Source organism: Nannobrachium achirus (assembly GCF_963921795.1).
Source record: "Nannobrachium achirus genome assembly, chromosome: 22".
Lineage (NCBI taxonomy): Eukaryota > Metazoa > Chordata > Actinopteri > Myctophiformes > Myctophidae > Nannobrachium > Nannobrachium achirus.
In genome coordinates, this window is record NC_137829.1 from 1,430,845 (window position 1) to 1,457,655 (window position 26,811).

At 42.5% G+C, this 26,811-nt stretch overlaps 1 protein-coding gene across 1 annotated transcript in view; it reads left to right on the plus strand.

Annotated features, from left to right (window-relative positions):
- The window catches only part of LOC308308144 (low-density lipoprotein receptor-related protein 1B-like), a gene marked incomplete at both ends in the record, with an annotated part of 592,679 nt that overhangs the window by 138,005 nt on the left and 427,863 nt on the right, over positions 1-26,811 (plus strand). Inside the window, 4 exon segments of the mRNA XM_080753509.1 lie at positions 13,110-13,229; positions 15,620-15,748; positions 21,098-21,361; positions 21,968-22,130. Of these exon segments, the coding sequence (XP_080609635.1) occupies positions 13,110-13,229; positions 15,620-15,748; positions 21,098-21,361; positions 21,968-22,130 (676 nt within the window).

The following is a 26,811-nucleotide window of genomic DNA, read 5'->3' on the forward strand; positions in this document are numbered from 1 at the left end:
GGAGAGAGAGATTGATTGATTGATTGATTGATTGATTGATTGATTGATTGATTGATTGATTGATTGATTGATTGAAGACTTTATTAGAAGTTTGCATAGGAAAAGGTACAGTTTCATTCACTGGTACAAGGTCTACTAAAAGGAGATCCATGAAAATACTAGGCTTATTTCCATAGTAAACCATATATCTCATATAACATTGAATGACAGACAAATAGAACACAGTACTATGCAGTAGATATGTAAAGAAAAACAAAAAAGAAAACAGTAAGAGTGCACGTGTGCGTGCGCATGCCCATGTTCGCGTGCACATGCATGTTGCACGTTGCAGAGGGGGGGGGGGGGGGGGGGAGAGAGAGAGAGAGAGAGAGAGAGAGAGAGAGAGACAGTGACACAACGTAAACACATGCACGTTGCGTGTGTTTATTGATGTAAACTCAAGACATGCATCAGACTGCATTCTGAGATAGACAGCGCCGCCGTGTGGATGACAGGCGTGCCTGCATCCACTGCTATCAGTATGGACCAGAGCCCTTATAGGTCTATTGTCCACATAACTTGAGGGATTGAGCTGAAATGTGCCTTTATACTTGAAAAGTCTGTAAAACACGTATTTGTTTACCCATTTGTTTGAAAACATACTGCCTGATGCATCATTGAAGCCAAAAATAGAAGGCTGAAAAGAGTTATGTTTGATAGCATCCTTTCGAAAACATGTATTCAGAAAGCTGTTTTGGTGATTACATCGCCTACAAACAGCCCTATTTCTAAACAATCGAAAATGATAGCAACTTACTACTTGGCGGATTTGTAAAGAGGGCGAATCTTTCCATACGTATATGGAAGTTGGTATATTCACAGTAGAATGAATAGATATTCTATTTATTATACTAAAAAGTCGTTTATCTCAAAATGTCTATGCAAAAAGGCTGTTTTGATAGCAAAACAATCTTTATAAAGTTGCCATTTACTAGACTATAGAACAAGATACAGATTTTCTAGTTTGATGTATCGGAAAGAGCGCGAGCAGGCCTTTCCAGTCATATGGGTGTGGTGTGCAATACACTCTACAGACGATGCGTAATCGTCCCCCAAAATGAGTGAAAAATCCGGCAGTAGAGACTTAGAGCCAGATTTAAGGGGGCTGAGAAAGAGTTAAATGTGTATTTTCAGACATTTAACCACTTAAAGTGTTAGTTCACCTATTTTTGAGTTCTGGTCAGTTTCTAATGAATATTAACTCATTCAGAGCCCCAGACATTAACGGATTATAATGTCCAAAGTGCCTCCTTCAGGTCCCATTCACTTGCGTTGTCTTATTTTGAAGGCCAGAAGTCCACCACGCAATCACTTCCGGTCTGACGTCATCGGATCGTGCGCCGGAACCGATCGTTCTCCACGTGGAGTTGTGTAATGGCCGACCGGAGCTTTTATCATTGTGTAACATAAGCGAGCATCTGCCTCCATCCTAGCTTCTAAAGTGTAGTTTTGAGATAATGGACATTAAAGATGAGATCGGCCGTCCACCTCAATGTTATGGGATGACTATTGTGTGCTCGTGGAGCCGTGATGATGACAAATCAGCGCGGATTTCGTCTCCGGAGCGTCGGCCATTGTACTAGGTATTTTTACTCGCCGTTACAGTAATATATTACTTTTCACGCGACATCGCGTGAATGGCACTATTAATACTCTATTACTTTTCACGCAACATCCCGTGAAAGGCACTGATTGAGTTAAGTAGTTCCAATGGGGTGGGGGCCATTTGGCGTGGCCCAATCATTGAAAATAGATTAATCCAAAAAACTAGCGTCATTTGTATTGTTGGCCTATTTCTACCATATAGAGTGAGGTTTCGTTCTGATCAGCTGACTGCAAAGCACCTTGTTTTGGGGAAATACGTTGCAGCGGCGTAGTGATACTGGACACAAAAAATAGTACCATGTGACAGAGGGGTCAAAGTTGAACGAAAGTTGGTCTATTTGGTAGAAATAGGTCAACAATACAAATGACGCTAGTTTTGTGGATTCATCTATTTTTAATGTTTTTTGCCATGAGCCCCTGCCAAATCACCGGAACTACTTTATATTCATCTAAAACTGACCAGAACTCTGACCACAGGACTCTGGTAATGAATTAATACATTTGTAACCACTATTTTAATGGCAAGTATTTCACACAGCTTTATGTCAAAAATAGGTGAACTAACACGTTAAACCCCCAATCCTTTCACTCTATACTTGGTCTGCTCTTTTTTTTTTTTTTTTTGAGAATCTAAGAAGTGGGTTTTTTCCCAGTCCTCACAAGAGAAATGGTTGTTATGGTTGACCAAATTATTTTTAATGTGTGGAATTCCTTAAGTTGTCCTGTATCAGAGCAAAGTTCCTGGCAGAGCGTTGGAGAGACCTCGCCAACGCTCTGGACCAGGGCTATACCCAGACTATAAAGGGCTATAATTAATATTAATATTATTAACACCGCTTCAAACAAACAAGCAAACAAATATCCACTGGTTGGTACAGGCTGCATGCAGCCTAGAAAATGCATTGTGCTGTTGTTGTACTAATAGCCTAGTTATGAAAAGCAGTGTAGTGTGTAACTTCTCCCCATCTCACTATATGACTACAGTATACAGTGTTATCACTCCCATGGCTGCCTTTACCCAAAGCACTTCCATAGAGCAGCATTCTGGCTCTCTTTCAGCTGCTACTGCCTCTGTGGAACGCAATGAAAAAGAAAAAGAAAAAAGTTAAATATCAGTAAATATTTGTTTATTAGCAGTGATATTAGAAAATGATATTACACTTGTACTTGCTGAAATATTCAGAGAGAATGAACACATTATATTGTGTTCATTAAAAAGAAGTAACTTATAGTGTAATAACTTCTGGGAACTCAGATTACGTATAGTGCCACTTTAAGTGCATCTGAGGGTTTTACAAAATAATATTGAACCAATGGAAATTATCAACATGCTTCCTGGTAAGAGCTTGTGACATTGGATCCTTTTGGTTACAATGTCTTGGTTCTTTTCCTGAAAAAAAGAACTGTGCTGTATCCTGCGCTGGTTGACACGTACGTCTGCACTCTGTGACTCAAGGCTATGGCAGGGTTCAGTGTAAAGCTGTGGGAAATAATTCTCCTCCCACAGAGGCTATGCTTTAACTAATTAACCTAATTGAACCTGTTATCTTACTGTTGTACTGTGCTGTGCTGTGCTGTGCTGTGCTGTGCTGTGCTGTACATGTCAAGGACCCCCAAATTGACACTTATTAGGCAGTGGACCCCCATTTGAAATGATATGCCAGGGACCCCAATAAGAGAAGATTTCTACGGCTCTATAGCAGTGATTCCCAACCAGTTTAATTTCAAGGACATGCATTAGGCTACGGACCCCCATTTAATGGTATTTCTATCTTAACTCTGAGAGTGTACACATTTTGTACACTCTCAGAGTTAGAGACCCATAAGGGTCCATTTGGTTCCTAACTATACCGTATTAACCCGAATATAGGACGACTCTGACTACCCCTATTTTTCAAATATCATTTTGGGAAAAAATATGTTGAAGACAAAATAAAGTTATTTAGAAAGAAAAACTTTTTTATTGTAAAATTATTATAGAAAAGCTCATACAGAGATTACATTCTGCTGTATTGTATTGCATTAACCACCAAAGTTAAGTTCTATTCAAGAACAAAATTCACAATTCAGACTGTGAAAAACAAATTCTAGACTGCAACAAAACGACTATAATGAATCAGTTTATATCAAACCCATGTGCGTTATGTCTTTCCACAGTGTTGTGAAGCTGAGCTAGAGAAGGGAGCGCTTGATTTCTCCTCAAATCCTGCCGTGCAGGTGATTCTAAGCACCGCCCGCATGCATAGGACGGTGACTGATTGGCCCCGGGCAGGGCTTGTAAAGGCAACAAGCACCCTCTATTCTCCAGGCACTCTAGGCCAGGGGTTTTCAAAGTGGGTGACGGGGCACCCTGGGGTGCCCTGACGGCAGTCCAGGGGTGCCGCGAGATAATTTGATAATATTTGGAAGTTATTTAGACACTTGAAAAAATATTTAGTATCATTTTAAACTTGAAGTACAAAGTTATTTTCAGTCACTTCTAACCAAAATGGCTGTTATCTCAACGTTTTCCTTGCAACATAATCACTAAAATATTGTCACTGTCGGGCAGAAACCTCGTATCTCCAAGTTTTAAATGTGTACGTCTTTTGGTAAAGCAAAGCCCTGCTCCATCATACAAGACTGTCGCACAAAACTAGTGAAAACAGCCGATCTACAAGCACACAACGCCTCGCGATGCGATGCGAGGCGTTGTGTGCTTGTAGATCTGGTTTAGTACATTTTATAGATGATAAATACAAAACGAACATTTTTGGACATACAAGGTTTCCACCTGAAAACTACGATATGCTATAAATATAAGGTGCTGGGAGTGAAAATTATAATGTAGGGGTGCCTAAAACAATATTCATGGGATGCCCTGAGACAAAAAGGTTTGGCAACCCCTGCTCTAGGCTGTTTAGCTTAGGTTGCTATGCTAGTGGACAAATGTGGCAAAGACTTGGTGGCAAATCTTTGGTTTTACACTCCATTATAATGTTCTTATTGATTGACCATAATAGCTACCTAATACAATACCTGAATGTCAGTCTCCAGCTTTTCTTCAGAACATTGTATCACACATGATTTACTACAAAACTACAGTATGGCACATTAGGAGTCCACTAGCAGGGACGTGCTGGCCATTGGGAAAAGCGGGACAACTTGAACCGAACGACCGGTTCATTCCCGGCCGGTCCAGGCCGGCCATTAGGAAAAAAATCAAAATAAAATGTCGGCCTTCGTTCCATTTTGGGGGCTGGGCGGCCAACAAAGTAAATCGTCACTGTCGGGCAGAAACCTCGTATCTCTTTCGCAAAGCAAAACCCTGCTTCACCATACAAGGCACAAAAGTAGTGAAAACAGCAGATCTACAAGCACACAATGCCTTGCACCGCGAGGCGTTGTGTGCGTTGTGCTCAGGGGGTTCAAGTTTGGGTCCATTCAATTACTATACAGGAAAAAAAAGACCCCCCCAAAAAATATTCTTTAAGTAGTATGTGAGGGGTCTAACTGGGGTTTTTTCATGATTCTGAATCCATTCCAAGCATTTGTTTTGTTACTTAAAGATGATTTTTTTAGGTCTTCTTTAGGACTTGAACCCCCTGAATTTACCTTGATCCACTAAGAATAAAATGGAACATTTTTAACATGTTTTATGGATGACCCTAAGGATCATAAAAAACCTTGAACCATTACTATTGCAATTTCTTTTTGGTCAAACCTCAGATTGACTAGCCTATATAGGCTGTGTCACACACACACACACACACACACACACACACACACACACACACACACACACACACACACACACACACACACACACACACTTAAACGCGCGTGCGTGCATATGCACGTGCGTACAAGGCATGCACGTTGTGTCTGCTTCGCCCGATAATGTTCAGATTCCCATGCATAAAAAATGTCATTATCGCTTCCACACTCTCTCTTTTGTCTCCATCAATATCCGTTAACGTATCACATTGTTAAAAAAGCTCTCCAAAAGGTTTTTCATATTACGCCACATTCACTCAGGCTGTCCAATTAATTCCACCATATCCGTGAGCTAACAGAGAGAGGGGGGGAGACGTACAGTTACATGAATAAAAAATGGACTTCTGACAACTCGATAAAACTCCCCGCGTCTAAGTAAAGAGAGTGCCACCCACCCTCGCATAACTCCGCTTCTAATTCCTTCAAAATGAGATTGAAACAACGCAGACTATCTTCTCTCTCTCTCTCTCTCTCTCTCTCTCTCTCTCTCTCTCTCTCTCTCTCCCTTTTATTTCCTTAGAAACGTTGATAAGCATATTTGATTATGGTGTGACCCTCACTTCGCCGATGTTAACTGTAAATAATACTGTATGCTGTCACGAATTGAACTGGTCTGCTGTCGCAACATTGTATAATTATTTGAAACTGATTGCCTTACAAAGCAAAACCGTCAGTTTTAATTTATCCATTTTGTAGCTCAGACACAGCATTATCATCGCTGTCAGGCTAGAAACCTCTTTTCTTCATGTTTCTTTCTATTTTTTTCCCCGTAAATGAATGCTCTGTACTTGATCACACTATTAGCGTCACACAAAAGTATAAAAAAAGTATCAAAATGCGCCACGATGCTGCATGTTTCCGAATAATCCGAATCGTCTGTTTTGTATCACAGGTTTACAGGTGTAAAACAATGTGTGCAATTAGTTTTTGTGCTTTTTCCATCGAAAGAAAGTGAATCAAAAACAAATACATATTTACACACATCACATCCATGCAGTATATACTGTACATGTACGTTTAGACATAAGGTGCACGAGCAGCTGGTAAATACAGTACATGATATAGATTGTAACCTTACCTTAAAACCATGAACGCAACTGTGTCATTTTAGAGTTTTAGCTGTAACCATTATTGTAATACTTTGCAATGAGCTTGTAGATCTGTTGTTTTTGAGGGTGGGTGGGTCCTTGACATGATCCAGGGTCCTGACATAGAAACATAGGTTGTTTCAGAAAATATTTTTTGGATTTAGAAGACATTAGAATCGGCCTCTGGTCTTTTATGTTGCAAGAAGAGTATCAGTGCATGTTGTCCATGAGATCAAGGTGCATAGTAAATCAGTGCGTTAGTTCAACCACACAGTCCATACAAAACTTATGAGCAATGGAGGCACTTTATTTTTCTTCTGTTTTTTGGATCCTGAATAGTTACAGTTTTCGGACGTTTCCACCCGACAGAGATGACATAAATCTAACCAAATGGACCGCAAGAGTCCACGTGGACCATATATATATATGTATACAGTACATTCAGAGTTAAACATCCACTCAAGGATTTTCACACTAGAGTCCTCTCTACTGTTGCTGGGCGGAGAAGACAATCAATGTGTGCCGTCATCCTCTAGTCTAGGCAGTTATTATTTGACAGTAATTAATGTTCAGGGCTGGCATATCTGTCTTTGTGCAAATACCATTTCTTTTTTTTTATTAGTGTCACTGGGTTCCACTGAGCATTTATCACACACGTAATTTGACCGCTCTTTTGTTTCATTCTCCCACTAAAGCGTTGTTCTATGCACACACACACACACACACACACACACACACACACACACGTGCGCACGCACACATGCACTATTCAATTCAAATTGCTTTATCGGCATGAGAAAACATACATTTACATTCCCAAAGCAGAAGTGTACACAATACAATACGATCAATCAATACACAGACAGACACGCACGCACGCACGCACGCACGCACGCACGCACGCACGCACGCACGCACGCACGCACGCACGCACGCACGCACGCACGCACGCACGCACGCACACACACACACACACACACACACACACACACACACACACACACACACACACACACACACACACACACACACACACACATTCACAAGCAAATGTATCATACATGGCATATGGAGTTGTAAACCAAAAACGTCAGACATTATACTGTACAGTACATAACGAACTAAAACATGCATGTAAACAGCTGAAATCACACTGTACACATACTGTAATAAAACAAACCATTTAAAGACCCAATGAAATGACTATTTTGGGTATTTTATTTTGAAGTTTCAGTTTGAAAATGAAGCCTGTGTGTTTCTGAACCAATCCGAGGGGACCAGCCCTTCAGGCGATGGGATTTAAAATCTGAGTAATGGGAGTAATGGGAGCCAGCAATGGGAAACAAACAGGTGAATGTAATCAGAGGTTCATTTATATGCATTTTACCTGTCTATGTCATCACCTTTTGAATTTCTGGCCTATTTAGGGACCTTTGATATAAATATACACAAATATTGTTTATTTTCAAGTGTTTCTAGTGTTAGGTATGGCCATATTATCACTACAGATATGCTCTAAAAGTGTGAAAAACATGTTTTTGATTTTACCCTGTCTTTAAGTCAGTCAGAGCATTATTTCGGGTGACCAGTGTTTAAAAAGAAAGCAATTCATTGTGGGCCAATTATACATCATATATCAGACATACTGCTGAATACACAGAAATGTTTCATTCTTCTCACTGGCAAAGGTTTTCAGCAGTGGTGGAAAAATGTACTCACATTTTGTACTTCAGTAAAAGTATCAATACCACAATGTAGAAATAGTCTGTTGCAAGTACAACATTCAAAATGTACTTGAGTAAGAGTACACAAATATTGTCATCAAAATATACTAAAGTACACAAAGTAAAAGTGCACTTTATGCAGAATGTCACAAGTTTCCAAATGAATAAAAAGCCTTTGAAAATGGCTTGATCAAGCTGTTCAAGCTACAAGCTTCACAACAGCTTCTATTTTCAAATAGCCAAAATATAAGTTGTAATATAGGGTTGAAGTGTTTAATTTATGTTTTGTAATAACTCGTTTTTTTGAAGCGGCCAAGGAGTGGCTTTGTGTGTCCCGTACATGTCCATATATGGTCATTCCAGTCCAGAATGAACAGGCTTTGTCTGTCCCGTTCATGTCCCTTGCATGCAGAATTGAGGATTGGTCAAGCTTCACATGACAATTTGGCCCTCCAGATAAAATCATTCATTCATTCAGAATTCATAAAAATATAGAACCAAAGCACATAGAAAGTATAGATCTAGAACACAGAATGTATAGATCTAGAACACAGGATTTTCAGCTATTTCTGCATGGACTCCAGGTGTTCTGCCGTTGAGCTTCCTAGGCAGTTTTAGCCTCATATTAAATAGCCATCACTTAGCACAATAATATTGACTGATATTTTATCTGGGGCTCAGATTTTCCATGATACAGCACGGGGTCCCTTAATCCAAGGCTGAGATAGCTGTTAATGTTTGGCCAGGGACCACAACTAAACCACGGCTTTATCTACTGACTGCATAAAGCTTTGACAGTGATAAATAGTAGGGGTGAAACGATACATTGTAATGGCGATTCGATACATATCACGATACATGGTTGACGATACGATACATGGACGATATTGGTTCATTCATGGCGATACGATACGATTCGATTCAATGATTTAAAATCGATATAGTAAATATTTATCAAAGAAATTAAATCTGTGTGAAAGGTGTGGATAGTGCAGGTTTTTAAGGGAAACATGTATTATTATGGATACTAGAAGCTGGGCCGCCCTTCGGGCGGCCCAGCGTCTAGTCGGCGACCTGGCCAACTCGGGAACGTTGTAAATAGGGAATGAATGCCCCGCCCTTTAATGCAAACCCCATTATACCTGTTGTCATAGGACCCGTTTTGACCATCTGTTTGCCTGTGTCCATTCATGCCCATATATGGAGATATCTGTTATCTGTCTGTCTGTCTGTCAGTGTCCATTTTATGTCCATATATGGAGATCACTGCAGATATAGTTCTGGGTCCATTTTATGCCCATATATGCCCATATATGGAGATATCTGTCTATTTGCGTCCATTTCATGCCCATATATGGAGATCTCTGTATCTGTCTGTCTGTGTCCCTTTATGCCCGTATATGGAGATCTTTGTGATTCTGCGTAAATTTTATGCCCATATATGCCATTTGCGTCCATTTTATGCCCATTTATGGAGATCTCTGTATCCGTCTGTCTGTGTCCCTTTATGCCCGTATATGGAGATCTTTGTGATTCTGCGTCCATTTTATGCCCATATATGCTATATATGGAGATATTCAGAGATTTTTTGTTGACTCATGTGGCGTACGTGATGTCAGAGCCTTTTATGAAGTGATGTCACAATGAGTCAGAGCTTTCGCCGATTTCCTCCGGAACAGCCTGATGTCAACAATCAACCCCGCATAAGGAGATTCCGAACGTTTCGCGCCGGTTCGGGAAAACCGCGCGTCGGGTCGGGTCGAGACCCGGCACTGCACTCCGTGCCGCGGCGGGGAACGCGCGTGCCGAATCTGAAGCCGGTGGGACGAACGGTTCTCGAGATACGCGGATTACAGACAGACACACAGACAGACAGACAGACACGCAGAGACTTCTCGCATTTATAGATAGATAAATAAGTGATTATCTGCCAAATACATGGACATTGTATATTGACAAACCTGCACCTTGACATGAACCCAGAGATTACACACATTTATCGATAGACCAGTGTAGCTATATGGAAAGGAAAAGTAATTAAACCCCTCCTTTTTATTTTTTCTTCTTAAAAATGCTAAATACAATGCACAAGTAGGTAGTATCGATACAATCGATTCTTTGCACTGCCGATTCGATACGATACAAAATAAAATGATACTATTCAATTTTAGCTGTTTTCATTTCGATATACTAAAAACGATATTTCGATGCAGTTACTATATCGTTACACCCCTAATAAATAGTGCTGCGGTCCGGTTAGTATCACAGGCTAAGAAGAGCCAACTGGTGGTGTTCATTTGCAGGTTTGGAGATGGTTACAAGGGGCTGTTGATTAATAATAATGAATAAACACTGTTCTATGCTTAAAGTAGTAATACTATCGGAATAGGAACATCTTATAACAATTACTTGTCCCAGACTGTTTTGCTCTGTAGCTTCAAAACTTCACATGTCTTGCCATTGGCAAGACGGTAGACTTTCAGTGGATTGGCAGAACATTGAGCTTGTAGATCATGTGTTTTGATATTTTTACGACCTTCTCTGATTTCAAAGTTTAATTCTACCTACGAAGGTGGATTCTGCTTTTCAATGGGAATGGAGTGGTTTCTTGCCATTTGCGGGTTTCTGCAAAAATGTAAATACACTCCATTCTCCATAAAAAATGTAAAGGCAAAACAGGGAAAGAAACCTGTGAAAAAAATGCATTTGCTGGAAGTTTTCAGGAAAGTCTGAAGAGTTGAAACAGCACATCTGTAAATAGCTAAAGGCATGATTCTCTCCCCTTTGTTGCACGGTATAACCTTTACCATCTCAAAAGTACTGAACATATGAACTTATGGCACTGTTTTGACGAAAAGAGTTGAGCCAGAAGGCAAAGCTCTCGTCTAATCGTCGTTCCTACTCTCAGCTACGTATGGTCATGAAGTGTGGGTCATGAGTGGGTCAAGAATAAGGTTGCGGTACAGTACAAGCTTCCAAAATGAGTTTTCTCAGGCGGGTGGCTGGCATCTCCCTTAGAGATAGCTTGAGAAGTTCAGTCACCCGGGAGAGAGAGACTTGGAGTAGAACCGCTGCTCCTTCACTAGGAAAGAAGTTCACTTGGGGCATCTAGTACGGATGCCTCCCGAGCGCCTCCGTTGCTGCACGTCCCACTGGGAGGAGACCCCCGGGCTGACCAAGACCACATGTAGGGATTAGGAATTAGGAATTAGGAAGTGGCTAATGACCCGATTTCCGGATAAGCGGTTGTACAGCACAGTAGATGGATGGATGGATGGCTACAGAAGTAACATATTTGTTGACTGCATTGTGGGGGACTGGATGCAGTCAAATGGAAGAAATGTATATAGGGCTGAAGTGGAGAATGTATGTTTTGTTGCGACCATAGGTTGCAGTTTACTGTCAGAACCGGCACAGCTTGTCCGTTACCGCCTGACACTGTGGTTCCCCTGACACATCACTGTGACATCACAGGTGACGTCACAGTGATGTCAGATACTATGGGGATCTCCATATATGGGCATAAACAATGCAGCGTGAGGCGTTGTGAGCTTGTAGATCTGCTATTTTTGGCAACGAGGTTTGGTGTAGAAGAGAAACAACAGACTAACTACAGAGAGAAATTAAGGTTTATTAAGTATCGACGGTATCAAGTGGTTAAATATCTGAATACACTGACGATTGTGCTGTCAAACGATGAAACTATATGGAATCTCAAGGTTGTGGGGGTCCCTGCTTCATCTCTCTCTCAACCAAGGGGTGCTTGGCCTGAAAACGTTGAAGACCCCTGCTTTACACCGCTGGGGGGAGAAAGAAAACAGAGCCAATAACTGAGGTCCAGTTTAGTGACGCCGGAGGGTATCAAACTATACAGGAAGTCACGCTCAGCTCAACTTTTAACTTTGTTCTGCTCTATTCCGTTCCCTTCTTATATTCCCAGTCCTTCTGTCATTCGCTGTGATTTCTCCAGGGCTGCGTGTTAGTTGCTTTGAGTTCAGCCAGGCCTGCAGCCAAACTTTTCACAGTCTGCAACTTTACACCAAAAAAAAGCCTCTATACTCTTTTCCTTTCCATCATTAGTTCCATGTGGCGTTTTTACCCAGACACTCTCGCCTAACAACTATCGACCCCCCCCCCCCCCCCCCCCCCCGCATCTTAAAGCTCAGAGAACTGTCAGCTGGCAGGGCCTCAGAAAGTGTTTGGCCAGTGATGGACGAGACACGGGAGAAGGAACAGATGAAAAGGAATATGGCTATGAGGGAAGGGAAAATCTGAAAAGTAATTTACCACCTTACTGTACTCTCGCTGTGTGTGTGTGTGTGTGTGTGTGTGTTTGTGTGTGTGTGTGTGTGTGTGTGTGTGTGTGTGTGTGTGTGTGTGTGTGTGTGTGTGTGTGTGTGTGTGTGTGTGTGTGTGTGTGTGTGTGTGTGTGTGTGTGTGTGTGTGTGTGTGTGTGTCTCTCTCTCTCTTTCTCTCTGTCTCTGTCTCTCTCTCTCTTTCTCTCTCTCAATTCAAATTCAATTCAATTCTACAGGCTTTATTGATGACATTTCACAAATTGTTGCCAAAAGCACATTACAATTATGAGATAAACAACAAGCACCGTGACAATATAACATCAATGAAATGACATAAATCAGGGAGAAGGTGCGGTAATGTAAAACATGGTATATAGTAGTACATGTGTCCTACCGGTTGTCCCTTTTCTTGTGACATATTATTTTGCAGTTAAAACCGCACATTCTTTCTGTTCTTCCAAAAGGAGATGCAATTTCTCCCTTTCTGTGCAATTCTTTTACATTTCTGGAAAGAACTCCTCCCTAATATTTGTGTATTTTTTACATTGTGTTAGGAAGTGTAATTCTCTAATCTCCCTCTCTCTCTCTCTCCCCTGTAGAGCTGCTGTCTGCGTGTCATGAGCTGCGGTGTCGGTACGGTTGTGTCATGACGAGGAACGGAACCTTCTGTTTCTGCGCCGACGGCTTTGAGGTCGGCGAGGACGGCACGAGCTGCAGAGGTAAGGCTCACTGCGGTGCCACGTTCTCTTTTATTACGTTTTTATCCCACGAATTTTGTAACCCATTTTTCACCCAGTGCCAGTTGCCTAAGCTGTAATCCAGGGTGCTACTCTCCCTCTGCCAACCTGGGGAGAGCCCCAAACTGAGCTCATGCTTCCTTCAATGCATGAAGAGTGAGCAGGCCGCTTCTTATCACCTGACAGGGGGAGCTTCCCCGGTTGGACGCAGCGTGTGGAAGGAACACGTTATTCCAGCCAGTTCCCTTCCCCTCCATCAGGCGCCCCGGCTGGCCAGGGGGAGGCAGTAAACCAGTAGACCAGGATTACTGAATCAATAAGCCACACGAGGAATGTGTTTACCTGGTATTTTATAACGGCTGAGAGGCGTGGTGAGACAAGAGGCGCAGCCGAGTGTCTCCAACCCTCTCAGCCGTTATATATAACCACATGCCTCGCGTGGCTTATTGCTTTTCTAAAACGGTTAGAATATGGCAACATGAAAAATCATAGACATGCACCAATTAAAACTGTTCTATTTCACTAATAATTCACTACAAGGTCGGCAAGAAAGTTCCCAGCTACAAGAAAGTAGTTCCCAGCTTTTTTGCCAAGAACACAGGTGCAGATAATTGGTGCACTGTGTAACACTGTGGAAAGAAATAACACACCTGGGTTTGTTATGAACTGATTCAAGGTGTGGGTTATAGTCTCATATAACACAGCAATTAAGGGAAACCAGCCAATCAGAATCAAGGAATGGAACTAGCTGTTTTATTTTTTATTTTTTTTTACAACACACACTCACAGTGTCATTTACAACTAAATGTTAGAATGGACGATACAGTAACCAAAAAATGTGTTCTATTTCGTCAACAATTCCTTGTTTTCCGAGGTGACCGGTTTGTGCTCGGCGTAGTGGACGAATATTTTTCGTCATAGTTTTTAGTCAAAGGAAATCAACACCCTGGTCTGCTCCTCTTCCTTGTCTCTGTTCTCCCTTCCTCTCCTCTCCTCCCCCCCCACTCCTCCCATCTCCTCCCATCTCCTCACACCTGGCATCATCTGAGGCTCATGACAGCTGGGATTGGGGAGTGGGGGGACACACAAGCCGCGCTGCGAGCTTGTAGATCTGCTATTTTTGAAAAATCGTGAAAATCTGTGCAAATCTTTGAATATCTTTGACCCGATCTTTGACCCGACTTCTAAATCCTTCCTCTAAATCAGTGGTTCTCAAACCTTTTCATGTCAAGGACCCCCAAAACTACAGGTATTTGGCCACAAAAATATGTATTTCCAGGGACCACCCAGAAGCAGAGATTTGATTTACAAATGTTCGCTTTTAAATAGATATATTCAAAGACTTGCAAAAAAATCTTGATTTTTCAAAAATAGCAGATCTACAAGCTCGCAGCGCGGCACTCGGTGCCGCGCTGTGAGCTTGTATATCTGCTATTTTTAAATAGTCAAAGCAGTCAATAATTCTAGGCCTAAATGGGTTAAGAGAAGGTGGGGTGCTGTGGGGTCCCACCTGGGAGAATAGCCTTTCAACAACGCAAAAAATGCCTTTGAGTACGAAGTACTCGTGAGTAGCGAAGTCGTTTAGTTTCTTTTTGCTAAAGTCGAGCCCTCGCAGGGCAGTGGAATTCCTTGTCCTGTGTCTGAGCCAAGTTCCTGGCAGAGCGTTGGAGAGACCTCGCTCTGGACTAGGGGTGAATATTGGCAAGAATCTTGCAATGCAATAAGTATCACGATACTTTGGGTCACAATGCAATAGTATCACGATATATTGCGAATCTTTGCGATACGATACTATTGCGATATATCAGCTTTAAAAGCTGAAGACGCTGCTCTAATGTTGTTGTTTTCGTTGTTCGCAGCCATTTTCTGGAGAGACCTCACTCACTGAACCGTGGGAAGGGGAAGTAGCTACTATAGTAAACCGACATCTAGAGGCAGCGGAAGTGTCAGGACCGGACTTCTACCATTGCTTCCTATGCATGGGAACATATTTTGTTTCCTCAAAGTATCGCGATACTACGGCCTGAAGTATCGATACAGTATTGGCAAATAAACTATCGCGATGTATTGCCATATCGGTTATATTGCCCACCCCTACTCTGGACCAGAGCTAGCATCATAAGTACAGTTATGATGCAGTGGTTTGGTAGCTCTCGTCGTACAGTAAGATGCATCTGCTCAAAAAAGCATAAGAAAAAAGAAAGAAAAAAAAAAAAGCATAAGAAAAGGCCCGTTGGATATATAAAGTAATTATATCTGAGGTTGCTGGAGTAAGGCCACATTAAGTATACTTTATGTATTTGGGTCATGTTTGAGCACACCTAATTTGTTACAAATGACTCTCTCTCTCTCCCTTTCTCTCTCTCCCGTAGACCATGATGAATGTGCGGTGTACGGCGCATGCAGCCAGGGCTGCACCAACAGCTACGGCTCGTACCGCTGCAGCTGCAGCGAGGGATACATCCTGCAGCCTGACAGGACGTCCTGCAAAGCCAAACAAGGTGAGGAAGGATCACCAATTATTAGAAAAACGTCGTCTGCATACAAGCAGCATTGTGTGTAGTTTCACGTCTATTAATAAAACGGATGGATATGGCCACGTCTTTTTCTTCACCCCAGACCAGAATGGGAAGTTTATGTTCATGCCTTCGGTTTTTCTCTTTTTTTTTTCTTTCTTTTTTTTTTTTTTTTAACCAGCATTAGGTTTTGGAGCAAGATTAATGTGGTTTACCAGTGACCACATCTATCACCCACATGGGAGCGTGGAGTTAGACGCTGGTCTGGTCCGGCCGGGGATAATGATAAAATTAATGAGCATAAGATTTTTAAGTGGGGAGCGTGCTGGTCGTCGGCAGTGTTTTGTTGCAGAGAGAGAGAGAGAGAGAGAGACAATGGCCAACGTCACCTTGATTTATGCTAATGCTCTGACGCCTGTAACAAATCTGTCTCTGCAAAAGAAAAAAAAAGAAAGAAGCAAAATAATAGCCTACTTTATAAAAGAGACAACAACAACAACAGGTAGGTGTTGTGGTGGTGGTGGTCCCGCCGTCCACCACCAGTAAACAAGTTTAACCTTGCGCGAGGCGTATTTTTGTCTGTCGAGCCGTGAAGCAAAATCATTTTTTTGTTGTTGGTGGTGGTGGTGGCATTGAGGAGGGGAGGGGGGTGTGGTAGCGGCAGCAGCTATGGCGACATATGAGGGTTGAAAATAGCTGGAAGCAAAAAAGCACACACACGCACACGCACACACACGCACACACACACGCACACACACGCACACACACACACACACACACACCTAGCGCTGGGGACAGCGGTAGAACCACTACCGTTGCCGTGCTTTTAATCAACGTGACATGGTGTCCTACCAGGAATAAACTGAATATGATTACCCATAAACTTAACTGAACCCAATGCTCACACGCATTAATATTCATTTAGCAGAGAGGGATTGTACCGAACGGTACCGGGCGGATATAACCATGGGGTTACCATTAGTTGTAAAAAAAAAAAAGAAAAAAAAGCTCATGAATACAAATTTTGTCAGAGAGAGAGGGAGAGAGAGAGAGAGAGAGAGAGAGAGAGAGAGAGAGAGAGAGAGAGAGAGAGAGAGACTCTCCAAAGGCCTGAGTGGTTTTTTTTTGGGGGGGGGGGGGGGAGGAGGGGTGGCAGCGGGATATGAAAAACATATTAAGGTGTTTGAGTATTTCGGTGTTCGGAAGGATTTTGAGTTTGAAAAACTCTGCGGCAATTGTCTTTCTGGAATTCAATCTTGCTAATTGAGAGTTTTTTAATTTTTTATTACCCCCTCCTCTTCTACACCCCCTCCCCCCCTGTTCGTGTGCAAAAAAAAAAAGAATCCACTTGCTTCCTTGAAAGCAATACCCCGGAGGTGTAGCATTTCCACTTTCTAATGGATGCCTCTGATCCATGCTCAATAAATCATTGTGTAGATTATGGTACGTATTGGGTAACACCACAACGGAATACTGTATACTATATATATATATATATATATATATATATATATATATATATATATATCGTCGTTGTCGGGTGGAAACCTTGTATGTCCAAAACCGTTCGTTTTGCATTAATCCTTTTAAAAATGATTCAAACTAGTGAAAACAGCGAGGCGTTGTGTGCTTGTAGATCGGCTGTTTTCACTACTTTTGTGCGACGGCCTTGTATGGTGAAGCAGGGCTTTACTTTGCGATAACATGTACACATTTGAAATTTGGAGATACGTGGTTTCTGCCCGACAGTGACGATATGCTATAATGTGCAATTTATTTTACATTCTGTTTCCGACAGCAGATCACGCGTCATACCGTCTCTGTTGGGTGGAAACCGTGTCTGTCCGAAACTGTTCATTTCAGGATTCAAAAAAAGGAAATTGTAGATCTGCACGTTGCACTGCAACGTGTATTGAGCTTGCAGATGCTTTTGCTACTTTTGTGTGACACTGTATATAGTGTGACGAAGATGGACATTAATTTACATAAAAAATATAAAAGGTTAAAATATGAGATAAGAAATGGCGATAAGAGGTATCTGCCCCGACAGCTACTGTAATATGCTATGTTTAACGGTGAAGGACCACGGTGGATGTTAACATAACAATTTACAATTGAGGCATTTAGCAGACGCTCTTAATCCAGAGTGACTTACAATAAGCAATGACAGCATAAGGTAATACATCATTACATCAGATGAAAATAAATAGTAATCTAATAAAGCATAGAGACCAAGAACCAAGAACCAAGTCAATAAAGTAAATGAAATAAAAAACAATCAAAACATCAATAATCTGTACGTCGAAGCTATAAACACTATCCACCCGTTTCCGCAAGACTTTACTGTAGCATTATCTGCGGGACACTTCTGGTTAACAGCAGACATACAAGTTCACGTCGCGTCACAGATGCAACCGTTGTAAGCTTGTAGATCACACTCGGCTGCGACGGTGGAAATGCCGCTCACCTTCTGCGCAATGCACGATCAAATGTTGGAAAGTTGTGGATAGCTTCGATAGGATGCCAAGTCAAAAATGAACTGACATCGGTCTATATTAAAACATCTAAATGAAAGGTATGGTCATGTATGGTCATTGAGGGTAATAATAACTTAATAAGCAAGTCCCATCATTGCAAACCTGATGCGCAGTATGTGAGCAAACATAAGTATGTGAGCAAACATAAGTACAGTATGTGAGCAAATATGTGAGCAAACATAAGTGCAGTTTGTTTAAATGTTTGATAAGGGCTCGTTCAGGCTCAGTTGGGGCTCTCAGTTGTATTGTGGTTTATAAATGAATTCCAGGGTAATGGCACTCAATCCCTGGAATAACCCTAACCCTAACCCAGGGTAATGGCACTCAATCCCCAGCATGTCTCTTAGAATACAATGTTTTAAGTGCATAATTGCATTGGGGGAAATCTGCTCATAACTGTTATTGGATTGAAAAGCTTTGTGTTCAGGTGGCGCAGTGGTGGAGTAGCCGTCCTCCAGCGCGTCACGATTGGCCCTTGTTCAAAGCAAGCTTTGAGTTTCAGCTCCTTTAATTCAAGAAGACCAGTCATTATACAAACATTACTATATACAAACATGTTTGGTTATATGCCTAAACCTAACCTTAACCCAAGCAAAACTATGCCTAAATCTAGCCTAACCTCACAAACATCATGCCTAACCTTAAGCCTAACAGAAATTATGCACACTTAGCGAGCTATAGCCTATTTGTTAGCATAAGCATTTGCTAGCCTAACCTAAAAAATACTCCCAACTGAGCAGTGGCGTTAGTTCAGAAAAAGCTAGGGTATGGCAAAGATGGGAGTCCTCATGGATAAGAGGCATTACATTTTGTATAACACATTTTGAAAATAGCAGATCTACGTGCTCACAACGCCTCGCGCATTTTGGCCGTTTTTTACACTTGTTTCTACGGTTTCTTGGTCTGGATATGGCAGCCTGGAATGGTTGTTCACGTGCAGCTAAACTTGGCATGTAGTAAATGTGCCACAATTAACAATAATGCATTGCACCTGTGCAGCTGACCTGCGGAACCTGGGAATATACCATTTTGTCAGGATGGGGAGAAGTGTGGAGAATAGTTAAAGTGACTATTTTGTTGCATTTTGCATTTGTAGTTATTTTACTGTATTTTAACAACATAATAACCAGCGCAGATAGACAAAGAGACATTAATGGATTTATATTTAAACTTAACTTTTATTTTCCCCCCTGGACCCAGGGTATGGCAGCTGCATACCCCTGCCATACCCAATTGACGCCCCTGCTAAGTGAGCGAAATGCCTGGGAAAGAGGGAATCTCAGTGGGATACAACAACAGCAGTGACAACAACACAACAGACATTTGTGCAGGGATGGAATTAATTGGCATAACAATGACTAAAATGGGGAAAAAAAAGATAATGTGTTAGTTTTTCATCCCGACACAGGAGCTGACCTCTTGAGGTTATGATGAAGCTTTTGTTCCTAGCAGAGAGTTATAGCGCTATTATTCCACCGTCGCGCTCCTCCTTCTCCTCTCCTCTCCTCCTCCTCTTCTCTCCTCCCCTCTTCTCTTCTCTTCTCTCCTCCTCCTCCCTCCTCCTCCTCCTCCTCCACCTCCTCCGTTTGATTGAAGGCTGGTGCAGATCTGTATCAGTGTGCCTCGGCCAAAGCCCCATCCACCCCACGGCTTCGGGGGGGAGAATAATGGCCGGGGCTCCTAAAAGTTGATTCACAGTGGATAAGAGAAGTGGGTTTGTGTGCGTTGCGGACACTCTGATTTATTGCCCATATTAGGAGAGCGGCCCCCCTGACTTGAACTTATGCGGGGGATCAGGATAAATCAGGATTTTATTTTTGGGTTGAGCCGGGGATCTTGGTGAACGTACACGGTCAATTAGGCCCATAAAGCAGGTTGTGTGTTTTTTTTGTTTTGTTTTTTTGCCGTGCCTCACAGTGGGGGTCCGGGTCGACTGTCCTCTACTCGTCCTTATGTTAATCAATCGGATTCCTAAGTGCTAATCAAAGAGATTGACTAATCTAATGACGTGACAACGAGAATAAATAATGGCGTCGCAGAATGAGTTTACCTTGACTGTTGTCGGTCTCGATGGTGGACATCGCAGGTTTTTAAGAACGCAGTTAATCACTTAAAGCCCTAGCCTATATATTGTGTTGAGCGGTGCTCCTCAGGGATCTATACTTGGCTGAGTGGCCCCCCTCATTCACCCCCCCCCCCCCCCCCCCCCCCCCCCCACACACACACACACACACACACACACACACACACACACACACACACATGTACACCGAGGGTGGGCAACCTTTTCAGGCAGCCTGGCACCAATGTCTGAAAACCACTTATGTGTCTTATCATAAGCTACTAAACAGAACTAGAAACCACTTATGTGTCTTATCATAAGCTACTAAACAGAACTAGAAACCACTTATGTGTCTTATCATAAGCTACTAAACAGAACTAGAAAAGAAAATGTCTAAGATATTGCATTGTATTGATTACTTACGCCACGGAGACTTCAGTTCAATAAATAAGTTGCCTGCATTAGCATTAGCATTTTAGCATTAGCTTTAACATTAACATTTTTTAACATTAGCATTTTTAGCATTAGCATTTTTAGCATTAACATTTTTAGCATTAACATTAGCGGTTAGCAATTGTGCGGCAGTTATTACGTGCCAAAATTTGCGGGAGGATATAATATATATATTTTTTTTTTTCGAATTGTGATATAGCCATTTTAAGCTCACGGCAGCCATCTTGTACCCCATCTTGACAACATTATTGACCCGTCTATCTCCTCCACCTCTCTCCTCAGACCCAGGTGACCTGTCTCCCGTGCTCCTGGTGGGCGGCTCGGCCCGCATCGTCAGCACCCAGCTGGACGGCTCGGGTCTGCAGCCGTTCCGCTCGCTGGACGCCGCCAACGGCAGCAGCCTGGCCCTGGACGTGCGGCTGGGCCAGGAGACGGTGTGCTGGGTGCTGTCCACCCTGACCAGCGGGACGCTGACCTGCGCCAGGATGAGGAACCTGAGGGGCTTCACGCAGGAGCAGGAGATCAGGACACAGCACAGTCTGCAGAGTATGTGGATCTTTGTTTTTTTTTGTTTTTTTTTCTCGCTGTGTGTCTTTGTTGGGATCCTTTTAGGATTTTAGGATTCAGTATCAAAACCTCCGCCTCATGACAAAATGTCTTTTGAAAATAGCAGATCTACAAGATGAATGCCCTATTTTATACTTTGTCATATGACAATGCTGTGCAAAAACAAAAGAAAATCTACAAGCTCACAATGTGTTATTCATTTATGTATTTAATTATTTAAGAAAACCTTCGCACACCCAGTTCTTTTGCAGACGTTTGAGTATAGGTGACAAAACACTAGCTGAGATGAATCTGGACAGATCATACCAGCACACTGAAACTTACACGTTCAAACGATTTTAATCATTCATGATACTTTCATTTTATTTTTGTAAAATATTTTGAAATGTTCTCCTATAATGACATGAGTGGTTAAGTGTGTCTGTCAGTCTATAAATATTTAGCCAATGATATCAACTTTTCATTCACTCGAATCATAACTTCATTGGAACACCAGTTCCTCTTCCCCCCCTGAAAAGTAATTGTTTTGAAACAATTTCCCCCCCAGCTAGCACCATGACATTGACATCCTTGTGTCCCTTGCAGATGTGGAGCACATGGCCATCGACTGGCTGACAGGGAACTTCTACTTTGTGGACAGAGTCAGCGACAGGATATTTGTATGTGACGGCAGTGGGGACACGTGTGTCACCATCCTGGACTTGGACCTGGTCAACCCTAAAGGCATCGCGGTGGATCCTCTCATGGGGTGAGTACCGTACCCCCTCTCCGCCCACAGCAGTGCACCCATATAGTCCATGGGCCATACGAGATGTCGGTATCGGAAAGGTGGCAAAGGTTATCATGCATTTTTGAAAAGCACTATATCTGTAGATTATATTTTGGTATGATAACCCTTTCTGAGACACAGCTAAATTGGTGTTATCAGCCACTAGAGTTGATGTCCCATTAACTTTACATTACAGGGAAAAAAAGCAAAAAATTAATCTAAGTAACATATGAGGGGTCAAACTAGGGGTTTTTCATGATTCCAAATCCATTGCAAACATCTGTTTTGCCTAAAAAAAACATTCATTGGGCTAAAACGGCCCCCACAAAAGTGTGAAAACTGATGACTCATCACTTCATCACTAAACCGGACGTTTCTTTGCCCAAGGAGTGTTTTTTTGTGTTTCTTGCAATGGATTCAGAATCATGAAAAAACCCTAGTTTGGCCCCTCGTATGCTACTTAAAGCAGATTCTTTTTTGCTTTTTTTCCCCCCTGTAATGTAAAGTTAATGGGACACCAACTCTAGCGGCTGACAACACCTATTTAGCTGTGTCTCAGAAAGGGTCATCGTACCACATTATTTCAAAAATGCATGGTAACCTTTGCCACCTTTCCGATACCGACATCTCCTATGGCCCATGGACTAATAGGGTGAGTGCCGTACCCGGACAGCCTGATCTCTCCACGGAGCTACTTGTAGCACTGACTAGCATTGACTGTTATGGACACTTTTGTTTGGCACTGTATTGATAGTTTTGCTATTTGCTTTTTTAAGTATGGCTGTTACACTTATGAGTGTTGACTGTTATTGACACTTTATATTCTTCGTTCCCTTTTTTGGTGTACCTTGCTTTTTTTACGTCGGTCCGTGTCCCTCCCACTTTAAGTAAAACATGCGAGTACTTTTTTCCACTGAGTGGTTCCTTCATAATGTAACCTACTAAGTACAGATACTCAAGTAAATGTACTTAGTTACTGCACGTGGTGGTCTGGGCCTTAGCGATGGTCCAGACACCTCCCAGTGTCTAGACGCTCATTGGTATGCGCTGACATCACCCCCACATCCCGGAGAAGCAGCCATGGTCCCTGCAGGACTTCTGTCTGTTGTGTCTCTGCCCAGATCAGGAGAGAGGAGCTGAGAAAACCCTCTCTATCCTCTCCCCCTCCAACCAGCGTTTATTTTTTATTGCTTATTTCTGTAACCCATTCCTTTCGGGGTCCGCTCAATATGCCGATGGGCCACTTGTTCCGACTAGCGTCGGCAGGTTAGTCACTCGTCACGGTTATTGAGGTTAGGTTTAGGGTTAGGGTTAGAGTTAGGGTTAGTTTTAGTGTCGGAATACCGGCCCGTCGGCACACTGATGCGGACCCTTCCTTTAACCCGGTGACAATAATTGTCTAATGTAATCCTGGTGGCTACACTCCCTCTGCCAACCTGGGGAGAGCAATGGACTGACCTTGTGCGTTCTTCTTTGCATGAGGAGTCCAAGACGCTTAGCCTTAATTTAAGTCAGTGGTTCTCAACCTGTGGGTCGGGACCCCCAGAGGGGTCCCCAAATTATTTTGGGGGGTCCGGTCCCCATATGATTAACTTAACAATTTTGCTGCCATTTTAAACATAGCTGTAGTAAGCAGCTGCCAAATTGTCCTTACCTTTTAACGTGGGCACGTGCACGCATAGTGCATGATGTGTGCGCGACTCATGTAGTAGACCGGTAGACAAGATGACAGCTTTCGAATAAAAAAAAAATTCATTGGAATAGACAAATCCGTTGCCAGGCTGTATCCGCCGGTGTTATAAGAAAACATTGGAAACGGCCAGTTGTGCGCTATGGTAACGCGTGGACACTGTTCGCGCACATAGCAGACGATATGTGCGCGGATCATATGCCAGGCGGGCACAAGAATCAATCAGCTATCAAATAAATAAAAAAACGCGAGACGATGAAATGAACGTGCTGCTCCTTCCTCTGTTTACAATGTAAACAGATGGGACGGAAGCCTAGGATTGGGCCTTGGACAGGATACGGAAACCTAGATCCGGTCAGAACCGGAAATACGGCAGGATACAGTTAGGGGCGGCAGGATACAGTTGAGGGTATCTGCACATTTCCTAAAGTGAAAATCTAAAATTACAAATTAAAACATTGGACAAATTGTCAAATATTAGAGGTAGAAATTGTGAAAATAGCAGATCTACATGCTCACAACGCCTTGCGTTGTGAGCATGTAGATCGGCTATTTACACAATAGAACCGTGTTATACAAAATGTAATGCCTCAACTCTTAGTGCTCGTCAGGATGGGTTGGTCCCCAGGTAAAATACGATTATTTGGGGGGTCGTGGCCTGAAAAGGTCGAGAACCACCTGGTTTAAGTCATCCGTAGCTTATTTTTTTACTTAGTTCTTATTTCGTTGTTTTCAGTAATAAAGAATTTAGATAAGAGGTTTCTACCCAGGCAACAACGATATCCAAGGTTTCCAGCCCAAGCAGCGATGATGATAATACAGCATGCCTGTATGAACGCTTCTCTTGATGAGGGCAGAGAGGGACTGTGTGTCGTGATGCAGCCAAATGCTAGGGAAAAAGAAAAAAAGGGCCCGTAGCCCTCAATGGTCCTGGAGAGCCATTGAAAATGATTTGCAACAGGGAGGAGAAGTGAGCGCCGTCCCAAGGAGAGAATCTTTAGCCTGATTATTCCAGTTATCAGCGTCTAAAAAGCGGCCCCCCCTCTCTCTCTCTCTCGTTGTCCTCATAGTCCCAGTGAGTAGAGAGGAGCCGGGGAGCTCTAACCCCTTCGCACCTGCAGCAACGCCTCCGCATCTCTGCAGATTTTAAAGGCTATTAAAAGAAATAGCATATCTAGAAGCTAATAGCACGGCATTCTGTGCAGCGCAATGAGCTTGTAGATCTGCTTTTTTTTTATATATGTCTATATAAATCTTGAGCATTTGTGCAATCTACATACATATTTTTTTTTTAAGCGAAACATTTTTAACTCAAATCTTTCTTTCTCGCGGTCACTGGAACAACATATTTTGAGATGGTGGTTATTAGGGGGGGGGGGGGGGGGGTGTCCGCGGTGAAATAAATAATTCTAGGGGTCCTTGACATAAAAAGTTTGAGCACCGCTGATATAGAAACATAACCTTTTTCAGTAAACTGTTAGGAGGGTGAAGACGGGTGCGTTTCGCTGTTTCTACGTGTCATCTTTTCGACACCCCAAACCTTACCCTACCCTAACCCTAACCTCCGTGGGGTGAGCAGCCAACCTCCCGACGCTCCGTTGTTGAAATGATGGTCGTTCGAAAGAGCGAGATTTCCCCTCAGAAGACATTTTGTAGAGTCGCCTCTGCGGTCTCGGTGGGCTAAAGGGGGGATGCGGAGCCATTATATTCATGAGGCTACAAGGACAGGCAGCCAAGCCTGGAGTCAGAGCAGGTTATTTTAATGAGAAGACTATCTCCTTCTCTCTCTCTCTCTCTCTCTCTCTCTCTCATGCAATGCAGGCCCCGGTGCAAATTTACTGTACTACCTGCAGCGCTGTTGGGTGGAAGCGTCCTGTCCTATGTATACAAAACGGTTACTTTTCAGGACATGGGGGAGAAAACATATTAATGTGCCCAGTATGAAGTGGGCATCGCCTTTGATGAGTTCATTTCATTAAGCTATATGAACTAGAGCAGGGTTGAGCAACCTTAGGCAACCTTAGGGACTGGCGCCAACATTAGCGACTTTGAGCAAAGGGACGGCTTACGGCAGATGACAACGGTAACCGGAAATGATCAGCGCTCGATAGATAAACAAACCTGCCGCAGTCACCGCCTGTCTCTACAACGCCAGAAGGTCCCTTTTCCACGTGGTGGCTACAACGCCAGCTGCGCCATGGGAACCAAGCGCTCAGTGAAAGGAATGGGAGCCCGTCGCCGACGTCTGTTTGACCGCTACAGCAATTACGTCATAGCAGCCGTAGTCCCGCCTTGCATTGTGGTTGTAGAAACGGGCCTGCTTAAACTGCCTATTGGCCAGTGTTGGGAAAGTTCACTTTAAAACGAACTAGTTCAAGTTCAAGTTCAGAACTTCTAAAATGAACTAGTTCATTTTTAGTTCATAATTCCCCATTATGAACTAAAGTTCATGGTTCCCCAAAATGAACTACATAGTTCTTTTTTAGTTCTTTTTTTTAACCATATTTTTTTAATACTTTTGGCTATTCAAAAAAAAAAGAAAAAAAAAAGGAAAATATATATATAAAGGTCTATATATATATAAATGTTTAGACGTTGCTGCATGCTATTATTTGTCAAAATTATTGACTCAGCCATATAGAACCACACACAGCAATAATTTCATCCAACTTAACATTGAGGTGCCCACAATATTTATGTGCCCACTGCCTAGTTCCCAGTCTTCCTGCACCCTTATTGTGAAGGGCTGAATGTAATAACCATGTTATTGTCTCATTGTGTGAAATATCATAATATTCAAAACAAATATTTGACTCCAATTGATTCCCCACACAGTATTGACTTGATATAGCAAACAATATATATATATTACACAGCAGTAGGAAAGCACTGGAAAACTAAGACATTGTTCAAAAAACACAATTCCGATTTTGGTCATTTTGGAAATAGGGCAAAAAATATATTTTTCTT